Source organism: Podarcis melisellensis (assembly GCF_964234715.1).
Source record: "Podarcis melisellensis genome assembly, chromosome: 17".
In the NCBI taxonomy this organism is placed as follows: Eukaryota; Metazoa; Chordata; class Lepidosauria; order Squamata; family Lacertidae; genus Podarcis; species Podarcis melisellensis.
The window spans coordinates 9677942-9699668 of record NC_138534.1 but is presented as its reverse complement, the minus strand read 5'-3'; the positions used below and the strand labels follow the sequence as shown (position 1 = coordinate 9699668).

General features: G+C 46.3%; 1 protein-coding gene across 7 annotated transcripts in view; it reads right to left on the bottom strand.

Moving 5' to 3' along the window:
• Window positions 1-1200: 1200 nt before the first annotated feature.
• Window positions 1201-21727, bottom strand: part of ELAVL3 (ELAV like RNA binding protein 3) — an 88830-nt gene continuing 68303 nt past the window's right edge. For 3 of the 7 annotated variants that reach the window (XM_081894563.1, XM_081894567.1, XM_081894569.1), the window contains exons 4-8: window positions 21257-21410; window positions 19531-19756; window positions 11898-11936; window positions 8456-8784; window positions 1201-7195 (exon numbers count right to left, since the gene is read on the bottom strand). In XM_081894563.1, coding sequence (XP_081750689.1) covers window positions 7158-7195; window positions 8456-8784; window positions 11898-11936; window positions 19531-19756; window positions 21257-21410 — 786 coding nt within the window. In that variant the 3' untranslated portion in view covers window positions 1201-7157. Of the gene's footprint in view, window positions 8785-11897; window positions 11937-19530; window positions 19757-21256; window positions 21411-21727 lie in introns of all 7 variants that reach the window. The other 4 variants (XM_081894564.1, XM_081894565.1, XM_081894568.1 and 1 more) reach the window with 4 other exon arrangements.

Here is a 21727-nt window from a genome sequence, read left to right as displayed (position 1 = left end):
AATCCACAGTCCAGTGGATTTTGTAGCTAGCTAGTGTAAAGAGTTTGCAACATGACCTCTTTTCTAAGATTATTAAAGGCTAATCCCAGTGATAGAACAGCCCAGGAACAGACCCTCCCACCCAGTAGTTCTTCAGCTGCTACAGTGGTTTTCTAAGGAGGCCACATGGCAGGGCACAAATCAAAGTAACTAAGCCACCTGACAGTGTAAATTATTTGGGGGGGCGTCTAGCCTTCATCGAATCCGGGGTTTCCCAAACTTGGGTCCCCAGTTGTTGTTGGACTACAACTCCCATCATCCCTAGCTAGCAGGACCAGTGGTGGTCAGGGATGATAGGAACTGTAGTCCAAAAACAGCTGGAGACCCAAGTTTTGGGAAACCCCCAAGATAAATTTTGAGGAACAGCCCTCTCAAGGCCTGTGTTGAAGAAAAGGCCACCCCGACCCCTCTTGGATTTGAAGTAGCTTCATTCAGTACCCAAGAATGCAAGTTTTTTTTTAGTTCAGTGGTCTTTTTGAAAAGAAAATGCCTCAAAAGAGTAGCATGAGCTCAATTTTTTACATTTGTTCCATCAGCACATAGATCTATAGCTCCCAGCAGTCCCAGTCTAAAAAGTCTGGAAAGCGCCAACTTGGCAAAAGCTGACCTAATATGCCATCCTGATTATTTAAATTTCAGAGAATTTATTTTCAAATGTGTTACTAGGATCGAAGCTTTCTCATATATACCTTTTAGATTTTGTATACGTTGCCTGATTTCAGTTTCCTTTATTGGTGGCTCCCAAAGTCACTCGTTATACCATTACTTTACCCAAGCAATTAGCCTCTCCTTCCCTTTCTGCAGTGTTGCCAGGGGTTTGGTGAATCATATTTGAAATTCTTCCTGAGTTGGGAGATCCCCGCTTCCCAGCCATCCAGCAGGTCTAGAGATCTCCCCTTGTGCTTAAAGATCTCAGTGAATCAGAGCCAGAGTGGGTCAAAAACTTCCTTTGTGCCAGCCCGTCTCAGCTGCCTGTGGTGCCTGCTCAAATATTTAAAATAAAAGAAGCAAACTGTCACTGAAATAACTTTTTTTAACATGTGGGAGGGATGCTGAGTGGCAGCATGTAAAGGGCAGAGGGTACATAACACAAGAATAAATAGAGAAAATGACAAGCTACATGTTTTCCCCCTCCCGCCCTCCCCTTTACTTTCTATTAGGATGAAGACTCAAATGTATTTTTCCCAACAAGACAAAAGTAGATGATGTAACATCGAACCCCACAAACAAACTTGCCTATAAAGTTTTTTTTGTTCTAAATGCCACATTTGTAGGTTGTTGTTTTTTTTAGAAAAAGAAAAAATTACCTCTGTGCACTTTGCCCTGTTGGAGAGCCTGTCGTTTAAGCTTATATTATTATTATTATTGTTGTTGTTGTTGTTGTTTCAATTTTTGTTTGCTATTTAATAAATAAATTAGGAATAATCACTTCTCAGCAAATTAAAAAATATTTCCCTTTTAACTTGCAACTCTGATGAGAACATAAATATACACAAATGTACTTTTACAAGGCAGTAATAAATATTTAAGTTAACAATAAGTTAAAAACTACAAGAAGCTAAAATTCGCAAAAAGATACAAGAGTTAATGGTGCCAGTTTTTTTGTTCTTTTTTTCTCATTTTATCGCAAACAGAAGCTGCCACAGACTCTTACAAAACACAAGTGAACACATTTATTGTCAAAAAATCAAGAAATCCTAAACTAATTTCTAAATCATTAAACAATTAAAACTCGAACTAATGCTAAAATGTTTTAATTATCATTAAGTTCGTCTTTTAAATGTTGTTCATTTTGTTTCCATTTTTTTTCTTGCTTGAGAGCAAAAGAAAATAAAAGTCCCTTGCTCCACAAGTGCCAACGATGACTTCGTTGTTTTCAGCAAACCAAAATAAATAAATAAATAAATTTTTAAAAAGAAGAACGGAAAATAGCCGATGTGCATTTTTCAGGATGTGATTTGTGAACACAGATCCAAAGAGATGCCTCGGGAAAAGGCGGTAGCAGTTGCGTCCCCTTTTGAAAAGTTAAGTTTTTTTTAAAGAGAAACTTCCCTTCTCGTTCCCTCTGAAGTATGTGGAGGGGGAATTTAAAAAAAAAAAAAGCAACATGGACATGGATGTCAGTGGAGTACAACCCTTACAAACAGATTAATCCCACTTGAAGGCTCCATTCTGAAGGGAGACAACCATAAAATAAAATAAAATAAAATAAATTCTTTTTTTTATTTTTAAGCAGCAGCCCTACAGAGAGCAAGATTCAGACGTTTTTTAAAAAGTCATCCTGGGCTCTTTTGGCTTTAATTTGAGAAACCGGGCAATGCCTCCACGGAAATGGCTAAAACTCCAAAGGTATTTGGCATTTGTGGCTGCCAGATGAGTGAAAAACTTGAGTAGATTTCTCTCCACCATCACCCCCCCAAAAAACACACACGATTTCTTGCTATTATACCAAATAAATAAAAAATAAGCTGGGCAGTGCTGTGGAGGAAATGTCCCAAGTGAATGTTTTTGGCCTGTCCCCATTCAACAAACATACACACTCGAAAGGGATGAAGGCTCCCTGTGGAGGACCATGGAGCAAGAGATGTCTTGGTCCAAAGGTGGAACACTCTCACCTGTGCCAAGAACCTCATCTCTGCCCCTCTACCCACTCCATGATAGCACCTCCTATATCACAGGAAACTTACATACAGTAACAGAGATGACACCCTCAGGCGTGTTAATCCCGTTGTTAAAAAACAACAACGCGGGGGGGAATTACAATGGGCAACGGTCAATGGGAAGAGATTTGGTATTAAGAACTGTCAGGGAAGCTTCCCCCAAGCCTTCGAATCAAGGCCTACGTGACAAAGGTGTGAGATATTGGAGCAGCAAGTTCCTTCCCTTCAAGGGTTGTGTTACGTACGGTGTAGTTTTAGCTTTCCGCGAAATAAACATGGCCTCAGACACACAAGGTCTATTTGGTTGAAGATGGCGGTGGATGGGGTTATTTCGCCCTTAGACTTGCCGACATGTTTAGGACATTTAATCGGATGGATACTGAAGGGCCAGGTGAGATAGGTGGCTGGGTACACAGTCCCTGCAGGGTTTGATCAGGGAATAGCTCTAAGCATTGTTCCACCATCCCACTATCATGGTTAACAAGCAGGGGTGATGCTTATGCTAGGATGCCATTAGGTGCCAAGATAGTAACTCGGTCACAGCTTAGATGGCAAAGCCGGAAGCAGAAGCTGCTTGAAAGGTCTATGCTCCAGTGGGGTGAATCCTAGTTTCACCAGGGCTTCCCTTTTGAGCCAAAGAGCACATGCATCCTTTTCCTTAAGCATGTGCAGAGGTGCTCACTCACATACGCACCTCTCTGGCTACATCAAAAAAGCTCTTGCCGCCTGCAATTTTTGCAGACATCTCAAGAACATTATGGGGTGCCTTGACCGAAGGAAGTTTTGAGGAGGTGTCTCAATGCTTAGCCTCAAAGGGCAACTTAGCTGTTGTGTTTCACCAAACTGGCACCCAAATCTCTGTTGGGGAACCTGGTTAAGTACCTTTTCCTTCCAAACATGGACAAAGGGTTCCCCCCAATCTCTCCCCCATGATGGATCAGATACCACAAGACATTGGGTGGAGGGGAAAACATGCCATCAGCTTAGAATCGGAGCGGAGATGTCATGCTGAAAGCTAGATATCCAGCAGACAAGAAGCATGTCTTTGGCAAGGATCCAGAAAGGTGGGCTGAGGCGCTCACCCTCCTGCGAGATGAGCACAAAGCAATCATACTGGCCCATGCCGTGATCACTGGCCCATGCTGCCTCAGACCAAGAACCCAAGCAGGAGTGTGCATCTCAAAAGACTGGAAGGTTTATTGCTGCCAAGAGGAAAAGAGAAGCCCCCTGAGAGAAATCTTAAAGCATGGGAATTGCAAGGCCTTCCTACGGGTCAGATTGCTCCACAACTGCCTTGCAGCATGGTGGAAAGAGCTCCGATCCTTTCTCCTACAGCCCAGCGCACCAGAGACCTGCTGGAAAGTCAGAAGACATCCTCGGCTGCTGGAGTCCACTGTGGCAAAGTGCAGTGTTGCTTTACAGAGGTGATTGGCTTTGTGGGGACGTATTATCTCTCGGGGATGGACTAGCCACAGCAGAGCAGGCACTAAATCTAGCAGAATGGCTGAGGGCGAAAAGGTGGTGCCGTTTCAGAGCTGCCAGGGCATGTGGCTAATTCGGAGTGAGGGCGAGTGGGAAATGGAACTGACTTGAGTGAGCCGAGAGAAAGAATGAACATGGAGTTATCAGATGCCCAGATGGACACTTGACTGTTGGGTCTTGCCAATGCCTCCACCTAGGAAGGCCGAGGAGGAACAGAAAACTGTGCCCCTTATTGAAAAGGAAGGCATGGCACAGCTATCCCTTGTGGCATCACCATCCCCCCCCCCCCCGTGGATAGCAACCCCCAGGAATCATGTTGGACTCATCCGCCCCACAAGCCGTTCCCCTGGCCAAGTGTGACTTGCGCTCAGCTGTTCTAGCAAGCCACATGGACAAAGCAGAGCAAAGACATTGCCAAAACAGCCTCGAGATCTCCAACAGCGAAGGGGGTCAAAGAGCTGACCTCTTTGGTTGCATTAAGCTGCCTGGAAAGGGCAAGTGGCAAATGTTCTGCCTCGCGTCCACTCAAATGGTAGGGGAAGGAGAAGAATTGGTGCCTCCCTAGCAAGTGCTCGCTGCTCCCTTTCTAGTCCTTCCTCAGAAAATGCCAAGACAGGCAATCTCACCCCCCAGGCCCCAAGTCAGCCTGTCTCCACTTCTGTTGCCCTCTTCTGAAGTACAATGCCAGGCTCCTAGGGGGCAGCATTTGCAGATTCTCCAGCTGCATGACCTTCTTTGGGCCAGTTTTCCCTACTCCCTGCCTACCCAACTTATCCTTGGTCTCTTACATGAAACGGCTGGATCCATAATTAACATAAAGAGAACCCTTTAATTTTTAAGACTGTTGGAGCTGTGGACTCTAGTTCCAGTATATGGATGTGGGATACTACCAGAAGTCAGTGTCAAACAAGAGACGCCCCTCAAAATAAGAGGGTCCCTGCCTTTCCTTCATGATCCTTCTTCTGATTGCCCCTGCACTTAGCCCATCATTATAGCTGTACACTGAATGGACTGCCTAGGAGCCTCCCAAATTGGATCAAGCTGCCTTGCCTTTGGGAAGCTGAATGTTAATCTACTTTCCCGTAATTGATGTCCATTGCGTCGTACACAGACCTCTGCGGATCTAACTGTCCCTCTTCTTTCCAAGATGTTTTGCAGCATCGTGCATAACAGCCTTGGCACGCCAGCAGTGGGCAGTGACATCTGAGACAGTTCTGGTTTTGCGTCCTCTGCAACAGCTAGAGGAGTTGCTTGCTACCGTGCCCCCATTGAGGACCATGTTGTCTCTTTGCTAAGGGTAGATATCAGGCATGCATTGAGAGGTGAGTGAATAGGGCCCCTCTTTCCCCACCCAGCAGCAGCAGGGTTTTCCTGCCGAACCAAACCTATCTGCACAAATCAGTTTCCATACTCTAGTCTAGCAGCACTAACTGTTTCGGGGTGCTTCTTTTTTAAAATTTCACTCGATGGCTTTTCTGATGAAAAAGCCAAAAGAAATCTTAGCGGGGAACCAACTCTGAAAATGGACGTGTGTAAAACTAATGCTGGTATTAAGCACACAGCCTAGACCATTGTTGTTGTTTTTAAAGAAATAAACTGTTTCCTAGGCTTTTGTCCCTTTGGCAGGGGCTGGGTGGGTAAGAGAGAAGTCCGGTGGGGGTGTTGCAAAAAGCCGTAAGGTGACTGCAGCCCCTTCTGCCCTGTCCCCAGCCCCTAACAAGACACACAAAGACAAGAAAAGCAATAAAATAAAATAGAGAAGGCTAGTGGGGGGAAAAGAATCCTGAAAGCAATTTGCTGCTTCTTCTTCTGCCCAGCTAAGGGAGGGACAGAACAATCCAAAACCCTTGGGATCTGAGGCACTAAGTGCTGCTCCTGCACAAGACTCTCAAAGACTTTCCAGGCAACCGGGGATGGAGGTAAGGGAGAGGGTGTGGCAGGAAAAAGACGACAGATTGAGAAAAGCAGCTACCTTCCCGGCATGCTTCTGGTGTGGAGAAAGCCCATGGGCCTTACTCACTGCTGTTTCGGGTGCTTGTGAAACTGCTGCTATGCAACTGGCAGCAGCTGGCATCTGTTGGTACACCACCCTTTAGAAAAGGCCATGCCTTTTCTCTCCTGCTCCCAGCACCTCTCTATATAGCACTAACTGAACTCTGTTTCCTTTCCAATTCTCACACTTTTAAAGCTTTTAAAAATGCCTTCAGTCACTGTGAGCCGCCACAGTTGTGCTGGTGGGCTCAGTTGCTTTCGCTGGCATTTAAACCCTCCCTGCAACAAAGCCAGGCTCAACCCCACCCAACCGCTGCACCGCCAAGTCGTTTTGCAAACCTGGGTGGAATTAGCAAAGGGAAGGAAAGGCTCAGCTTTCAGGAAGGAACCGCCCCGGCTCAGAACTATGGCTATCCCCCAACTCAATCCCATAACAAAGGTGATGCCAAAATCCCAGTTCATTATATGGAGACTGTTGTGTGGCTCCAAGCTACCTGTATCTGTGAAATTTGATACAATACGGACATCCCCATCACTTGTCTGGAAAGGCCATTGGGAATGAATGACTGGTGTGTGTGTAGGGCAGTAGCACTTAGTGACTTGCTTTCCATTTCTCCCTTTGAATTTGTGTGTGTGTGTGTGTGTGTGTGTGTGTGTGTGTGTGTGTGAAGTTCAAGAATCCCAGTAAAAATTTCCAACAAGGTCTCTTTTCCTTTTTTATAAAAATAGATTTTTTTAAAATCTTTCTAAACGTTTGCTGTTGTTTCCGTTTTGTTTCCCATTTCAGCCTTTTTAATGTATCATTTCCCCCTTTCATTCAGTCATTAGATTGATCTAACATTGAAAAAGGGAAAGGGAAAACTCACCCACCAGCCCATTCCCACTCTTGTACCTCCCCCTTTAATCAAAAACAACTTTCTAGCTTATCAGGATAGTCAACTAACACAGTTTGGGGGTGGGGGGTTGGCTCCCTCCCTCCCTCTCTCAGATGGCCCCATGCTTGGTCTTAACAAATTCTTCACCTAAAAATTTATAAAGAAAGAAGGAAAGAATGAAAGGCTTGATTTTGGGAGAGGAGGCAAAACAGGTTTAAATTGTACCACCACCTGATTCAAGTCCATATTTCTGACCCAAAAAGAAACCTGACCTATCTGGTCCACACAACCTGATTAATCGACTAGGAATCTTGGACACTGTGCCAGGTCCCTGGCCTCTCTCGCTTGCTTATCTCCATGACCCACGCTCTTACTTCAATCCCAAATTATTCCAGGACGTAAGCAAATTATCAAACCTGATATGCAAACTTACAAAACAGAGCAGAAAAAATACATATGGGGCCTTTGCTCTTCCCCCAGGGAATGAGGCTTCTCTGGGGAAAGGCAGGAAAGACCCCCGTTCAGGACATATGGGGTTGGGTTTATTTCCCAAATACAACATCATTCTAATTAAGGGCCAGGCAAGGTGGGAGGATTAACAAACAATATCGCTAACATTTTAGACCAAGGGATGAGATGAGAGCATTGTCCACCCACCACATTTGTACTTTTTTGTATTTATTCTTTTTTTTTTTTTTGTATCCAAGAAGGACAAAAGTGGTGAGCTGGATTGTTGTAACACCTTCCCCCCCCCCCCCAGGCTAGCTCAGAAAAGCAGTCGTGACAATTCTTGGATTTGCTGATCCACAATATGGGGGGGGGGGTAGAGTCAGGAGTGTTTCTATATCACACCTTACAGGAGAGAGTGGTTTTCGTACCCCCCCCCGGGGGGGCCAGGAAACCTGCCCATCAAAAGGAACAACGTAAGGGGTCAGAATTCAAAGAGGAAAGGAAGGATGGAAGATTGGGGAAAGCTTCTGACTTGGGTAAAGTATGTTAGAAAAGCCTAGGACAAGGGACCGGGTTTGGGGGGGGGGCGCAGTAGGGTCACAGAAACAGAGAGGTGTTCTATTCTGAGTGGATGTCTCCCCTGCACATTGCCAAGAGCAGGGATCGGTTTTCAAAAGGTGGCTGACATGTTGCCACGTCCGTGCTCCCTGCTGGGCTGTCGGGCACAGGGGAGGGGGAGCGGGAGAAGCCTCCTGCTTCCCAGAGAAGATCACGGTGTCTGGCGGTTGTTTTGTTTTGTTTTAAATATTCTGCAACATTTGAGTCAATGAACATTTCCGTTCTCGTGGCGAGTCGGGGAAGAGGGCTGTTTTTCCAGCATCCTTGCCGCTCACCCCACCCCACCCCTCCCGCCATCTCTCTCGCCCCGCTCGCTCGCTCATGCCTTGTGTTGCTTACTGGTCTTGAAGGAAACCTGGAGAATTCGGTCGCCCAGTCGGTAGCCATTGAGGCTGGCGATGGCCATGGCTGCTTCGTCGTAGTTGGTCATGGTGACAAAGCCAAAGCCCTTGCACTTGTTGGTGGTGAAGTCGCGGATCACTTTGACGTTGGTGACTGCTCCAAAAGGCCCAAAGAGCTGCCACAGGACACTCTCATCGGCCTCTGGGGAGAGGTTGTACACAAAGATGCACCAGCCAGCACTGGAGGCCCCTGTCAGGTTGACTCCCGCCAGGCTGGTCATGCTGTCGATCGTGATGGGAGAGAACCTGGAGATCAAGGAGAGAGGACTACTTTGGGTGTAAGGCTGGCATTCTACCAGCATGAGCTCACTGCAATATGGACAGGTTAGGAACAGCGCTGCCTACTTCTCAGGGGAAAGGGAGAGGCACCGGCAGTTCACTCCTACAAGCCTTGGCTCCAAGGGGCAGGAGGAAAAGGGCACAGGCAGTTCCTACCAAAAGCCTTGGATCCTTCAGGTTGAATTTGATGTACAGTCGTACCTTGCTTGTCGAACTTAATCCGTTCCCGGAGTCCGTTTGACTCCTGGAACAGTTCAAAAACCAAAGCATGGCTTCCGATTGGCTGCAGGAGCTTCCTGCACTCAATTGGAAGCTGCGGAAGCAACGTCAGATGTTCGGCTTCCGAAAAACATTCGCAAATTGGAACACTCACTTCTGGGTTTGTGGCGTTCGGGAGCCAAAACGTCCAAGTATCACGGCATTCAACAACCAAGGTACCTCTGTACAAGCCTACCTTTGTAATTTCCCCCACAGATTTTGGTGAGGTGACATTTTAATTCACACTCCTTCAAGGGTATTTCTGCCTGTGCTAGATTTCCCCCCAGTTTGGTTCAGCCTGCAAGTGTGCCACGAGTCTCCCTGTTTGGCCTTCAGGTTTCTTGACTCTAATAACGAAGTAACCTCAAGGGTAAAATGGAAGGGCTCCTAACGAAGGAGACGGTGACTTTCCCTGTGCATGAATGAGTTCATCATGCAAGTCCTGAAATTGGAATCCCATGCAGAATCTGGCACAATGAGAATCTCATTTTCCATTTAAAGAAAAACAAACTTAACCCCCCACACACACCAAGTTATAAACTTCATGGTAGCAAATAACATCTTAGAAATGATTCTAATGAAACAGGGAGGAATTCAATATCGTGCTCTTCCAATTGTTCCGTCAGCTCAAGCATTTCAGCTTGCCAGACGAAATGATCCCCCCCCTCCGCCCCTGAGCACTGTTATGGGGGGTTCTCCCAAGCCCCCCCAAAGCCAATTCTGGCACAGGGAAGGGGGAGAGAAGGAGGGGAAAGCCCATTGTACAAGGGATTCCAGTGATGGAACTCATTAGGTGCATCCTGCCCAGGATGTGGGGCAGAGCTTGCTGTGAGGAACAGGTATAGTACAAACTTCCCTATGTCTCTCTCTCTTCCCCCTGCCCAGCCAGCTATTGTTTTCTGACATGTTGCTGGTGACCACCTGTGCTCCAGTTATTTCCTTCCCTTTCCTCGTCCACCGCAGTTTGGGAGGAGAAGAAAGAAAGAAAATTAAAGTGTTTGGATAACCTGGATCTGTGGGTTGATTCAGGTAAAAGGTAAAGGACCCCTGGACAGTTAGATCCAGTCAAAGGCAACTATGGGGTTGCAGTGCTCATCTCGCTTTCAGGCCGAGGGAGCCGGCGTTTGTCCACAAACAGTTTCTGGATCATGTAGCCAGCAGGACTAAATCGCTTCTGCTGCAACGGGACATCGTGACGGAAGCCAGAGCGCACGGAAACGCAGTTTACCTTCCCGCTGCAGCAGTGCCTATTTATCTACTTGCACTGGTGTGCTTTCGAACTGCTAGGTTGGCAAGAGCTGGGACAGAGCAATGGGAGCTCACCCCGTTGCAGAGATTTGAACCGCCAACCTTCTGATTGGCAAGCCCAAGAGGCTCCGTGGTTTAGACCACAGCGCCACCCGCGTCCCTCTGGGTTGTTTCACACCACAACTCTGTATACGGATGTGTAATTTTTGTTATTGATCCAGAACACACTGTTATTCGTGGCTGAATGGCTCGCCAATACTACCTGCCTGCTGCAACTAAGCTTTCCTAATACAGGTTGAAGTGAATGTATTGGAGTGGTTCTGTGCAGAGATTATCTTCAACCTCCAGCCTGCTGCAGTAGAGCAGTCGTGTAAGTGTCTGCTAATTTACTTGACTTCAGCGGCAATCATTCTATGCTCATTTACTTGGAAGGAAGCCCCACTGACTTCAGTGGGATTTACGTCAGAATAAACACATGCACACGATTGTGCTATTGCATAGAAAACTCTCTGTGAACAACAACGCTCCCCTCTAATCTTGTTGGGAACAGGAGGCGTGAAGGAAGGCAGTTCTGCAGAAGAGTCAAGCTTCTTCTTGCTGAATCTGAGGAAACAGCTGGGCATTGCCAGGAATCTCCAGGGCAGACTGGACCACTCATGAAGGATGCTGGCATAGCAACCACTTAAAACGACACAGGCTCAATTTGGGGCCTAGGAATTTTGGACCTAAGGAGGAATGAGCTTGCTCAATGCCTGCATGTGGAACTACAGAGAGCTCCATTTAAGCTGCTCTGAGCTTTCGAAGGAAGATTGGGACGTGAAATATAAACAGGAATTGTTGTAACATGTTTGACAGCCTTCTAGCTCTCAGATGTATCTGTCTTTGGTATAAAGTTTGTCCGCCTTCCCAATTCACCTTTGGAGCAACCGTCTAATTTCTGTCCTTCAAGCAACGCAACTAAATGAAACCAAGAAGCACCCAACACAGTGACAACAGATAAACACAAGACCAAAAAAAAAAATTATATAAGGAACAGCCAGTCATCTGAGCAAAACAGCAAACCCTTCTCTCGAACCAAACCCAAAACAGAACGAAAAGAGAGGCAAGAAAGGTCTGTAGTGTGTCCCCCAAGACACACAAACCCAAATTCCACAGGCCTAAGGCAGAAGATGGAGGGATTCTATTGTTTTAACTTTTATAGTACTTTTAAATTCCCATGCTCGCTGAGGGAGGTGGGGGGAATAAGAAAAAAGAGGGGAAATGATTACAAATTAAAAAATTAGTATTGGGGAGGGGTGGGTATTGAACCAAGCAACCACAAATAAAGTTGTCTACGTGTTTTTTTCTCCTTTAAGGTTAAGAAAAACAGTCAGATACCTTAGGAGACCACCAATGTTATGTCTAATCATGACACCCACATTTGCTTTCTAAAAGGATGAGTGTGGTTGCACTGTTAAGGCCGAGGTGGGGTAGGGGCTCTCGCCTCTGGGGCTGTGTTGACAATCATCTTTTAAAAATCCAGCCTTGTGCTGTGGGCCAAGGTGGGGAGGGAGGGGGGGAGTGGCGAGGAGCGTAGGCTTTTGAAGGCTATTTACCTCTTGACGCCGTATGCCATGTTTAGCAAATTGTCGAGCCTGTGGGAGGAAGAGGAAGACGAGGAGAGGCCATTGTTAGTAGACGATCTCGTAACAAGAGGGTCCTGCGGTGCCATCTGGCTTGGCTATTAGTGCCGCAGCAAGGCAGCGCTTGCTTCCTGAGACTAAGCACTGGTTGCTGTTTGCATATGTGCGAGTGCACTTGGAGGCCCTGGAGGAATTTAAATGTCTTAGGTTTGGAAATATATATATATATATATATATATGTATATATATATGCTGAACAGCAATGGGAAAGGATCTCCATCTATTTTGCTTGTTTATAATCTGTTTTTCACATACTGAGATGCATGGGTAATGGACAGGCACTAATTAATTAAGGGCAATGGTGTCTGCATTTCAGAAATGATGATGATGATTATGGTAATAATCAATCATTTTTTAAAAGAGAGAGAGAAAGAGAGAACACCTAGAACAGAACATGGCAAACATATTTACAGTTACAACTTGCCACCCCCTCTTGTTAGGACTTACTTTCCTCTGCAGAGCTGTGTCCAGATTTCATGCAGCAACTCTGAATTTTCTTCAATTCATTTGCTTAAGAATCTGCATGATTACCATCATGCCAGGGAATCTCGGCAGCTTGCCTTACTCTTTATTTTTTAAAGGCAAGAGTTTAGTCTTAATAGTTGCTAGCAAAGATCTGAAAACCTGCAGGTTGCCTGAGCTTCCAGTGGTCAAAGCTACCAGCATTAATACTTTTCCCTATTGGCCTTCCTGCTTCTATTGTCCTTTAAAATGGTCCCTCATCCCATCAACTACACATATCTGGATTGCCAGAATCTCATCTCTTCAAAGAATGTTGTGCAGAAAGACAAAATCTTGCTAAGAACTCCCACAAACGGTGCAATTGCATAGAATACACTATACACATTTCAGTAGCACGATTTTTATAACTTAGTAATAGGACTTGGGAGTCTTTTTCCTAGTGCAGATAGCCAGGCCTTACTTATGAGGTGCATTTCTAATAAACTAGATTGCTCATGCGGTAGAGAGCATTTAATGGGTGAAACATAACATCTCCCAGATCCATGTATGTGTTTATTATCATGTATGTTGTGGCTCCATCATAAATGAACGTTTCATGAGCCAAGACACAGAAAATATCTACGTCCGCATGTTCCATGCATATGTATGACTTTTGCATGTGTGTCATGTTATGGCATGTCGTACACCATGCAGATGCCATGCCTATGAACATCATCTGTGTATGGGTCCAGCGGGTATGTATGAGCAGGGAGTTCAAACATAAGTGACCCGAAGCTACAATTCAGTCCATCATTACTTCACCAAACATAACCAAAATTTATCCTGCCTGTTGGGACCTAAATTGGCTTTTGGACCAAAGGAAGACGCGAGATATCAGAAAAGCCTTCCAGCAGCACAAAATTCCTCATCTAATAGGCAGAGAGGCTATTTTAATTTTCCTAGTGTATTGTTATTGCTTTCTTTCTGATAAAAGTATGTTTTAGATACTATAGCTAGAAGTTGACCTGGATTGTGGTTGATAATCCCACTTTTTGGGAAGGGCTTAGACACATGGCCTTCTGGAAACACTGTACTCCTCACTTCTACACAGTACAGTGGTACCTTGGTTCTCAATTCAGCTGTACTCAAACAACTTGGAACCCAAACACTGCAAAGTGTTCCAGTTTGCGAACTTTTTTGGGAAGTCAAGCGTGCTCCGTTTTCAGTGTTATGCTTCCAATTTGAGTGCCAAAACTTCAGTTTTGAGTGCCACACTTCCATTTTGGGTGCCATGCTTCCGTTTTGAGTGTTATGCTGAGCTCTGTCTGTTTTTGCTATTTATTTTGTGTTTTTGTTTTTGCGGCTCTTTTTAGTGTGTTACTGTGTGGAACCCAGCTCAGTTACTGATTGATTGACAGTGTGACCGCAGTACATTGTTTACTGCTTTCATTTTATGGATCAGTGGTCTCGTTAGATAGTAAAATTCATGTTAGTTTGCTGTTTTAGGAGTTGTTTTTAAAAGTCTGGAATGGATCGATCCATTCTGCATTATTTTCTATGGGAAAGCATGCCTTGGTTTTGGAACGCTTTGGTTTTGGAACGGACTTCTGGAACGGATTAAGTTTGAGAACCAAGGTACCGCTGTAATTCCATTTGGTGGTTTCTCTCTACCTGAATTGTTGGAATGTACCTGCATTAGTTGATGGGGTCAAAAGGGAAATTCACCATAGACATCTCTAAGAAACAGGAGAAGGAATCACCAGATTCTAAACCTGGGTGTGGCAGCTTACATTAGACCTTTCAGGACAGAAACTGAACTAGCCTACTAGCAACCCAAGATCATTTTGCTCTCCATGGGAGAAGGCACACAGAACAATTACAGAGCACTCAGTGGCACCATAGAACATGCCTGGAAGCCAAAACCCACTCCTTTAAATTCATCACAACTTCAACCAAAAGCGAGGCAGGGCTTTGGGATACAAGAATCTCCTTGAAATTTGAGCAGTCCGTTTACCCTGAGGAGTTCTCCCAGCCCCTGCCACACTTTAGGGCCAAAATAGACAATACAGTGGTACCTTGGGTTACAGTGGTGCCTCGCAAGATGAAATTAATCCGTTCCATGAGGCTCTTCGTATAGCGGTTTTTTTGTCTTGCGAAGCAAGCCCATTGACAGCTTAGCGGATTAGCGCTATTAGCGGTTTAGCGGCTTTTAGCGATCAGCTGTTAAGCGGCTTATCAGCGGATCAGCTGATAAGCGGCTTAGGAAAAGGGGGGAGGGGGAAAAACCCGCAGGAACTGGCAATACATTTTCGTCTTGCGAAGCAAGCCCATAGGGAAATTCGTTTTGCGAAGCGCCTCCAAAACAGAAAACCCTTTCGTCTAGCGGGTTTTCCATCTTGCGAGGCGTTCGTCTTGCGGGGCACCACTGTACATACGCTTCAGGTTACATACGCTTCAGGTTACAGACTCCACTAACCCAGAAATATTACCTTGGGTTAAGAACTTTCCTTCAGGATGAGAATAGAAATCGTGCTCTGGCAGCGGGAGGCCCCATTAGCTAAAGTGGTGCTTCAGGTTAAGAACAGTTTCAGGTTAAGAACGGACCTCCAGAACAAATTAAGTACTTAACCCGAGGTACCACTGTATGTAAAACTATCATATCACCCGTAGCATGGCATAGCATGCGTGTGTTTGTATGTGCATGGTTAACCCAGCCCCACTTCTACCATCCTGACAAAAAAAATAATAAATTCCTTCCCTGCTGTAAAGGTGCTATTTGCTCCAGGAAGAGAAGCTGCCATTGATGCCTGTGCAAAACAGCAAGGCGGGGAGGGGGTTGTTGGGGCTAGGCACATTCAGTGCAATACACAGGTGTACCCTCTACTCCAAGTCGGTTCTTCTCAGACACAGCCCAGAATCCTTTGGGCTCCCATCCCAGCACGAAGTGGACACAGAGTATGGCCAAGGTGGGTGGGTGGGTGGAGGAAAGAAATATGAAGAACTCGCCCACCACCTGAAGGACATGGAATGTGGAGAGGTAACAGAAGGTAGGATGGTGCAAGATACTGTTCAAAATACTCAGTTTCCTGTTCTCCGACACCAAAGTGGCAACTAACCTCTCTCTCTAAATATAGATTTTAAAATCCATTCTTTCTAGGCTCCGGTTACAATATCAATATATCTAAACCTATGGCCTTTTTGGTTGCGAAGCAACCCTTCAAGGTGACAGAGAGGCATATGAGCGCAACAGAAATGTCTTCTGCTCAGATGATAAGGGAGCAACAGGAGATTATTACCGGTTCAGCCTCACGGAGACGGGCAACAGAATAGTTCAGGAAGTCTACCTTCCAATCGCAGCAATTTCCTTCTCCAAGAAACGAAGGAAACACCCATAACAGTCCTCTGGGGAAGCAAGGCTAGAAAAATCTCTGTTCCCTGCTGCACTCAAAATGTTTTTAAGTCCAAAGGGCCCAGCTGCTCACCCGCTCCACCACAAGCTTCCTCCACAAGCCCTGATATGAGTCTAGTATCCAAACCACCTTTCCTACTGGGTTAAAAAAAAAAGTAAAGGACCCCTGACAGTTAAGTCCAGTCGAAGACAATTCTGGGGTTGCAGCGTTCATCTGGCTTTACAGGAGCCGGTATTTGTCCTCAGACAGTTTTTCCGGGTCATGTGGCTAGCATGACTAAGCAGCTTCTGGCACAATGGAACACCGAAAACACAGCAGTGCTTGGAAACACCGTTTACCTTCCCGCCGGAGCAGTACCTATTTATCTACTTGCACTGGTGTGCTTTCGAACTGCTAGGTTGGCAGGAGCTGGGACCGAGCAACGGGAGCTCACCCCGTTGCGGGGATTCGAACCACTGACCTTCTGATCGGCAAGCCCAAGGAGCTCCGTGGTTTAGACCACAGCGCCACTCACATCCTGGGTCAAATATGCACAGCCTATGCCCAAATCTATCATGATGAGCACCGCCACCTAATACAAGCCTCTGTGCTTTTCTCCTTGCCACTGCTCTTTCCCCAACTGTGCCAGTTGGATACAGCAGGCTGAATTATTTTAAAAACACAGCCACTTCCTGCAGCGAGTGCTCTAATCTTGCTATTTAGCATGAGATGCACAACACAACTTCTACTGCTTGGTGGGCAACATGAAGAGCTCAAGACCCAGGTTAAGTTCCACCTCAGCTATGAACTTCCCTGTGTTATCAAAGCCTTGGGCATTTCCAGTGTTTGAAACTCCCATTGTTCTAGGCGCGTTTTGCGACGGGATTTCATTAGCGCGAGTAGTTTCTGAGCTCTGGGCGCAGTACTGCGCCTAAGATTTCAGATTAAAAACACAGTGTGGAAGGAAAGGAGGGCCTTTTTCTGCCTGCCCACTTCCAGCTACTCTCTGAAGACTGGAGAAGACACCTTCTTAAGAATATTAGGGGAAGGTGAGAAGGGGAATCATAGAATCATAGAGTTGGAAGAGACCACAAGGGCCATCGAGTCCAACCCCCTGCCAAGCAGGAAACACCATCAGAGCACTCCTGACATATGGTTGTCAAGCCTCTGCTTAAAGACCTCCAAAGAAGGAGACTCCACCACACTCCTTGGCAGCAAATTCCACTGTCAAACAGCTCTTACTGTCAGGAAGTTCTTCCTAATGTTTAGGTGGAATCTTCTTTCTTGTAGTTTGGATCCATTGCTCCGTGTCCGCTTCTCTGGAGCAGCAGAAAACCACCTTTCTCCCTCCTCTATGTGACATCCTTTTATATATTTGAACATGGCTATCATATCACCCCTTAACCTCCTCTTCTCCAGGCTAAACATGCCCAGCTCCCTTAGCTGTTCCTCATAAGGCATCGTTTCCAGGCCTTTGAGCATTTTGGTTGCCCTCCTCTGGACACGTTCCAGTTTGTCAGTGTCCTTCTTGAACTGTGGTGCCCAGAACTGGACACAGTACTCCAGGTGAGGTCTGACCAGAGCAGAATACAGTGGCACTATTACTTCCCTTTATCTAGATGCTATACTATTGATGCAGCCCAGAATTGCATTGGCTTTTTTAGCTGCTGCGTCACACTGTTGGCTCATGTCAAGTTTGTGGTCAACCAAGACTCCTAGATCCTTTTCACATGGTTCTAGGACTAGACCATGGGAAAAGTGAACATAATATTTTAGCTGCAGTTCATTCATTTTCAGCTTTGTATTCTCATTATAAAAAAGCCTGCCTAGACATTCCGTTGTGTGCCCATAACCTAGGTTTAAGGTGCCATTTAGCTCCTAGCTTTCGTATCTCAGTTTCCCTCCCAGTTTCCCTCTCAGCTCTCAAGCTGTTAGCTGGGACTACCAGCCATCCTAGAGCGTTAGGAAGATAAACAACTTCAGAGATTTGGGGACAGTATGAAGCTGAATAAATATGTGATGAGTAGGTACCACATAATGAGTCTCAAATGACATCACTTTGAAAAAGAAGTGAACAGTTCTCTCTCACATGATTCTTTTTCCTGCTTGGGCATGAAGATAAATCTGTGTTAATCCATGCACGCTGCCACACATGAAAGTCACATCGAAAACAGACATATACACCATCATCACACCCAGCAGGTGTACACAGGGTGTTTTTTGATGCCATGTGGGAAAAATATCACGTGTGAAGCAGCAGATAACAAAAAAAATCCATGAAAAACATGGGATGCAGATCTGGAGTTCAGATGCAACCAGGCATTCAACCCCAAATCACGGGGAATGGGGGCGGGGGTCAACAGCCTTGAGGCTTTATTTCAGTTTGCATAAGACTTTTCAAATCCAAACGGGCTAAGGGGCTGCTTAGGGATTGCTGCAGACCTTCAGGTGGCCCTCATAATCTGTCCCTCCCCATCTTACCTACAAACTGAAAAAAAGGAAATGGGGTACAGTGGTACCTCGGGTTACATATGCTTCAGGTTACAGACTCTGCTAACCCAGAAATAGTACCTCGGGTTAAGAACTTTGCTTCAGGATGAGAACAGAAATTGTGCTCCGGTGGCGCAGCGCCAGCAGGAGGCCCCATTAGCTAAAGTGGTGCTTCAGGTTAAGAACAGTTTCAGGTATAGAACGGACCTCCAGAACGAATCAAGTACTTAACCCGAGGTACCACTGTATATGAGAATTCATGGATCACGATTCCCAAAACAATGTACAAAAAGAATTTCCTGTTTCTTACAGGACCTGCCCCACACAAAAGGAATCTGGACGCTCATCTGCCCCAACCCTGCCTTGAGGAACACAATACAACTGGCAAATGGCACACATTGGTACTTAGGAAGATGGCACCTCCTCTGTTTACACCTGATGGAAATGTGGCTGCCCTCTAGATCCAGCAGAACCTCAAGCTACATCAACAACCGTCCCTTTACTGAATACTGAGATGTGGCTATTTCTGGAGTGGAGCGGCAGGGTCAGTAAAACTACTAGGGGAAAACGCAGCTCGGCACAAAGAGGCCCACTCACAGTGGACGTGCCTGGCCTCACCACCACCAATCCTAGCAGTTTTCAGGTGAGCATCACTGGAGCACACAGACCGCTTCCCTGTCCTGTAATCTTTTCCAATTCAGCACAGCAACAATCTGAAAGAGACTCATAACTTGGTCCCTTCCTGCCTTGAAGAACTCAGCATGAGGTAGCCACTGAATGGTACTGTTCCTGTCTGCCTCGTTATTAAGACCCAAATGTAAGGCATGGGCTCAAGAGAAGGAGGGAGTCCAGGAGGAAATCCAGGAGCCCCCCAAGGTGCACTGATCCACAGTATATTAAGGAAGTGCACAGAGCAGTACCAGAACAAGGCCCAAGCCCAACGGGTCAGCTTTACAGAAGGCAATCTCTTAAGGAACAGCCAGTGAGATTGTGCTAAAGGGACACTGGAAGGTGGCAGAGGATTGAACCACACATCTTCGCCTTGTGTTTACTTAGAGACTAGCTGGAGTGGACACTCAGATCTAACATACAGGCAAATGATGAGGCTGGGTATCTGAGTCCTAGGTTTCCCCCAAGCACAGGGCGGCAGCTGCCAGGGACCGGGTGAGGAGAAGAACAACCTGAACTCTCAGCCCTCCAGCAAAGGAGAGGGGAAGGTGTCTCACCTGAATCGCTGAGTCTGGTGGTGCAAAGGTCCCGTGTACCGCCGAGCTGTGGTCTGGTACAGATGCGTGAGCAAGGCTTGTCCTGTCTTCTGGCTGGGGTTGTTGGCAAACTTGACTGTGATGGGTTCGCTGGCGCCCAGGGGCTTCTGCCCGTTCAGCCCCTTGATGGCCTCCTCAGCTTCTATCCTCTTGTCGAAGCGGATGAAACCGACTCCTCTAGAGACACCTGGAAGAGTAGGAGTCAGAATGGCATGGGTGTCGTATGAATGCTGGCGAGCGGACCTGCTTTGTTGATAATGCGGGGCTACAGTATGGTACAGTCAACCTCGGTTGTCGAATGTAATCCATTCCGGAAGCCCGTTTGGCTTCCAAAATGTTTGACAACCGAGCCGCGGCTTCCAATTGGTTGCAAGAGCTTCCTGCACTCAACCGGAAGCCGCGTCAGACATTCAGCTTCCAAAAAACGTTCGAAAACCGGAGCATTTCGTTCTGGGTTTTTGGCGTTTGGGAGCCGAAATGTTCCAAAAGAGAGCTGTTTGGGAACTGAGGTTTGACTATATCGCTCATCTGAAGACAGACACTTCTTGCATTTTTTCCCCAAGCACCTTGCATTCTTTGTAACATCTGTTTAATTTTCTTTTTAGTGTCCCTGCAAGTTTGAAACACATACAATATATAAAAGACTGGATAGCCACCATTGGATAAATCAGACTTTAGATTAAGCTTTAAATATCTCAGCTAAGTACCCCAAAATAATCTTGGTAGTTTTGGAAATATCATCCCTCAACAAATATTGGATTACAGACTCCTTGCAAGTCAATATTTTGAGCTGTGTGGGAGTCACTAGGAGATCTCTGCGAAGGGTGTCGAGAAAAGGGCAGTCCAAAATTATGTGGTGTATTGTATCTGGTGTTTTCTTATTACAGGAACAGAATCTGTTCTGGAAAGGGATTTTTTGAAACCTTCCAAACAATACAGATGAGAATTCAAGAACTTCTAAGCAGTTATGGGGAGCCTGGCACCCACACAGTCTCAGCTTGAAGTCCTTCCCATAAGTAGTATGTATCGGTGTAGCTACTCAGTGGAGGAAGAGCACCTGACATATGTAGAAAGCCGTGATTTCTGACTTATTGCTTGACATGTTCTAGGGTTGAGCTCTGCACTCCCAGACACACAGCGGCATCATGGAAGAGATGGGACAAAGGGATGGAGAAATAAGCCCTACTGGGATGGAGAGTTTACAGTTCGAGCTTGCAAAGAGTTAGAAAGGTGCTGATTCTGGGGACCAAGCAAGGGTGCCCTAAGTGCTTTAGAAACAGGAAAAAGCAGATGGAATTCTTACAGAATTTCACATTATTTGTACCTCCACAAACTTGGGGTGACAGGAGAGTCTCTCCTCCCCATTTCCCTTCCCTAGTTACATAGCAATCACACTCTGATTTTCCTCAACATAAGAATCAGCCTTTGTTTGCCTGTGTGGACAAGGCCTGAGCCCACGTACCAAATGCAATAGAAAGGATATGCAAATCAGAGCGCAAGCCCATGCAAAGGCACATGATGTCCTACAATGATAGCATTATAGGCATATCAGGCACAACCCTTCCTGCTCCGATTGAAGGACCCCCAAGGACTATGATAAATCCTCTCCTCGCTCTGCTCAAGTCCCTTTGGCAATCTTTTTCCACCAGTGGCGCTGGTGGCAGGGTACTTATGCGCTTCTTAATACCTGTGACCTGATCGACAAGGATGCGGGAGGTGATGATGCGCCCATACTGCGAGAACAGCTGCTCCATCTCTTTCTGGCTCATCGTCTTGGGTAGGCCGCTCACGTAGAGATTGGCATCACGGATGGAGGCTGAGCTAGGCCGGGCGTAGGACACCTGGTGGCACAGAGGGCAGAATACAAACACTCTCGAGAAAGAGCTTTCTGTTTCCACCTCCCACTTCAACCCCAGCAGCTCCCACTTTCTTCCAGGGGAGCCAAGGATTCCTCCTTTATTCCTCCCCTGCCTACCTTCGCATCCATCTTCCATCGTCTTCCTCTGTAAGCAACCTGAGACAGGAACCTCTCTTTTCACAGTGCCATGCATATTAATTGTGTGGTAACAATAATAATGAGGGACGCGGGTGGCACTGTGGTCTAAACCACAGAGCCTAGGGCTTGCCGATCAGAAGGTCGGCGGTTCGTATCCCCGCG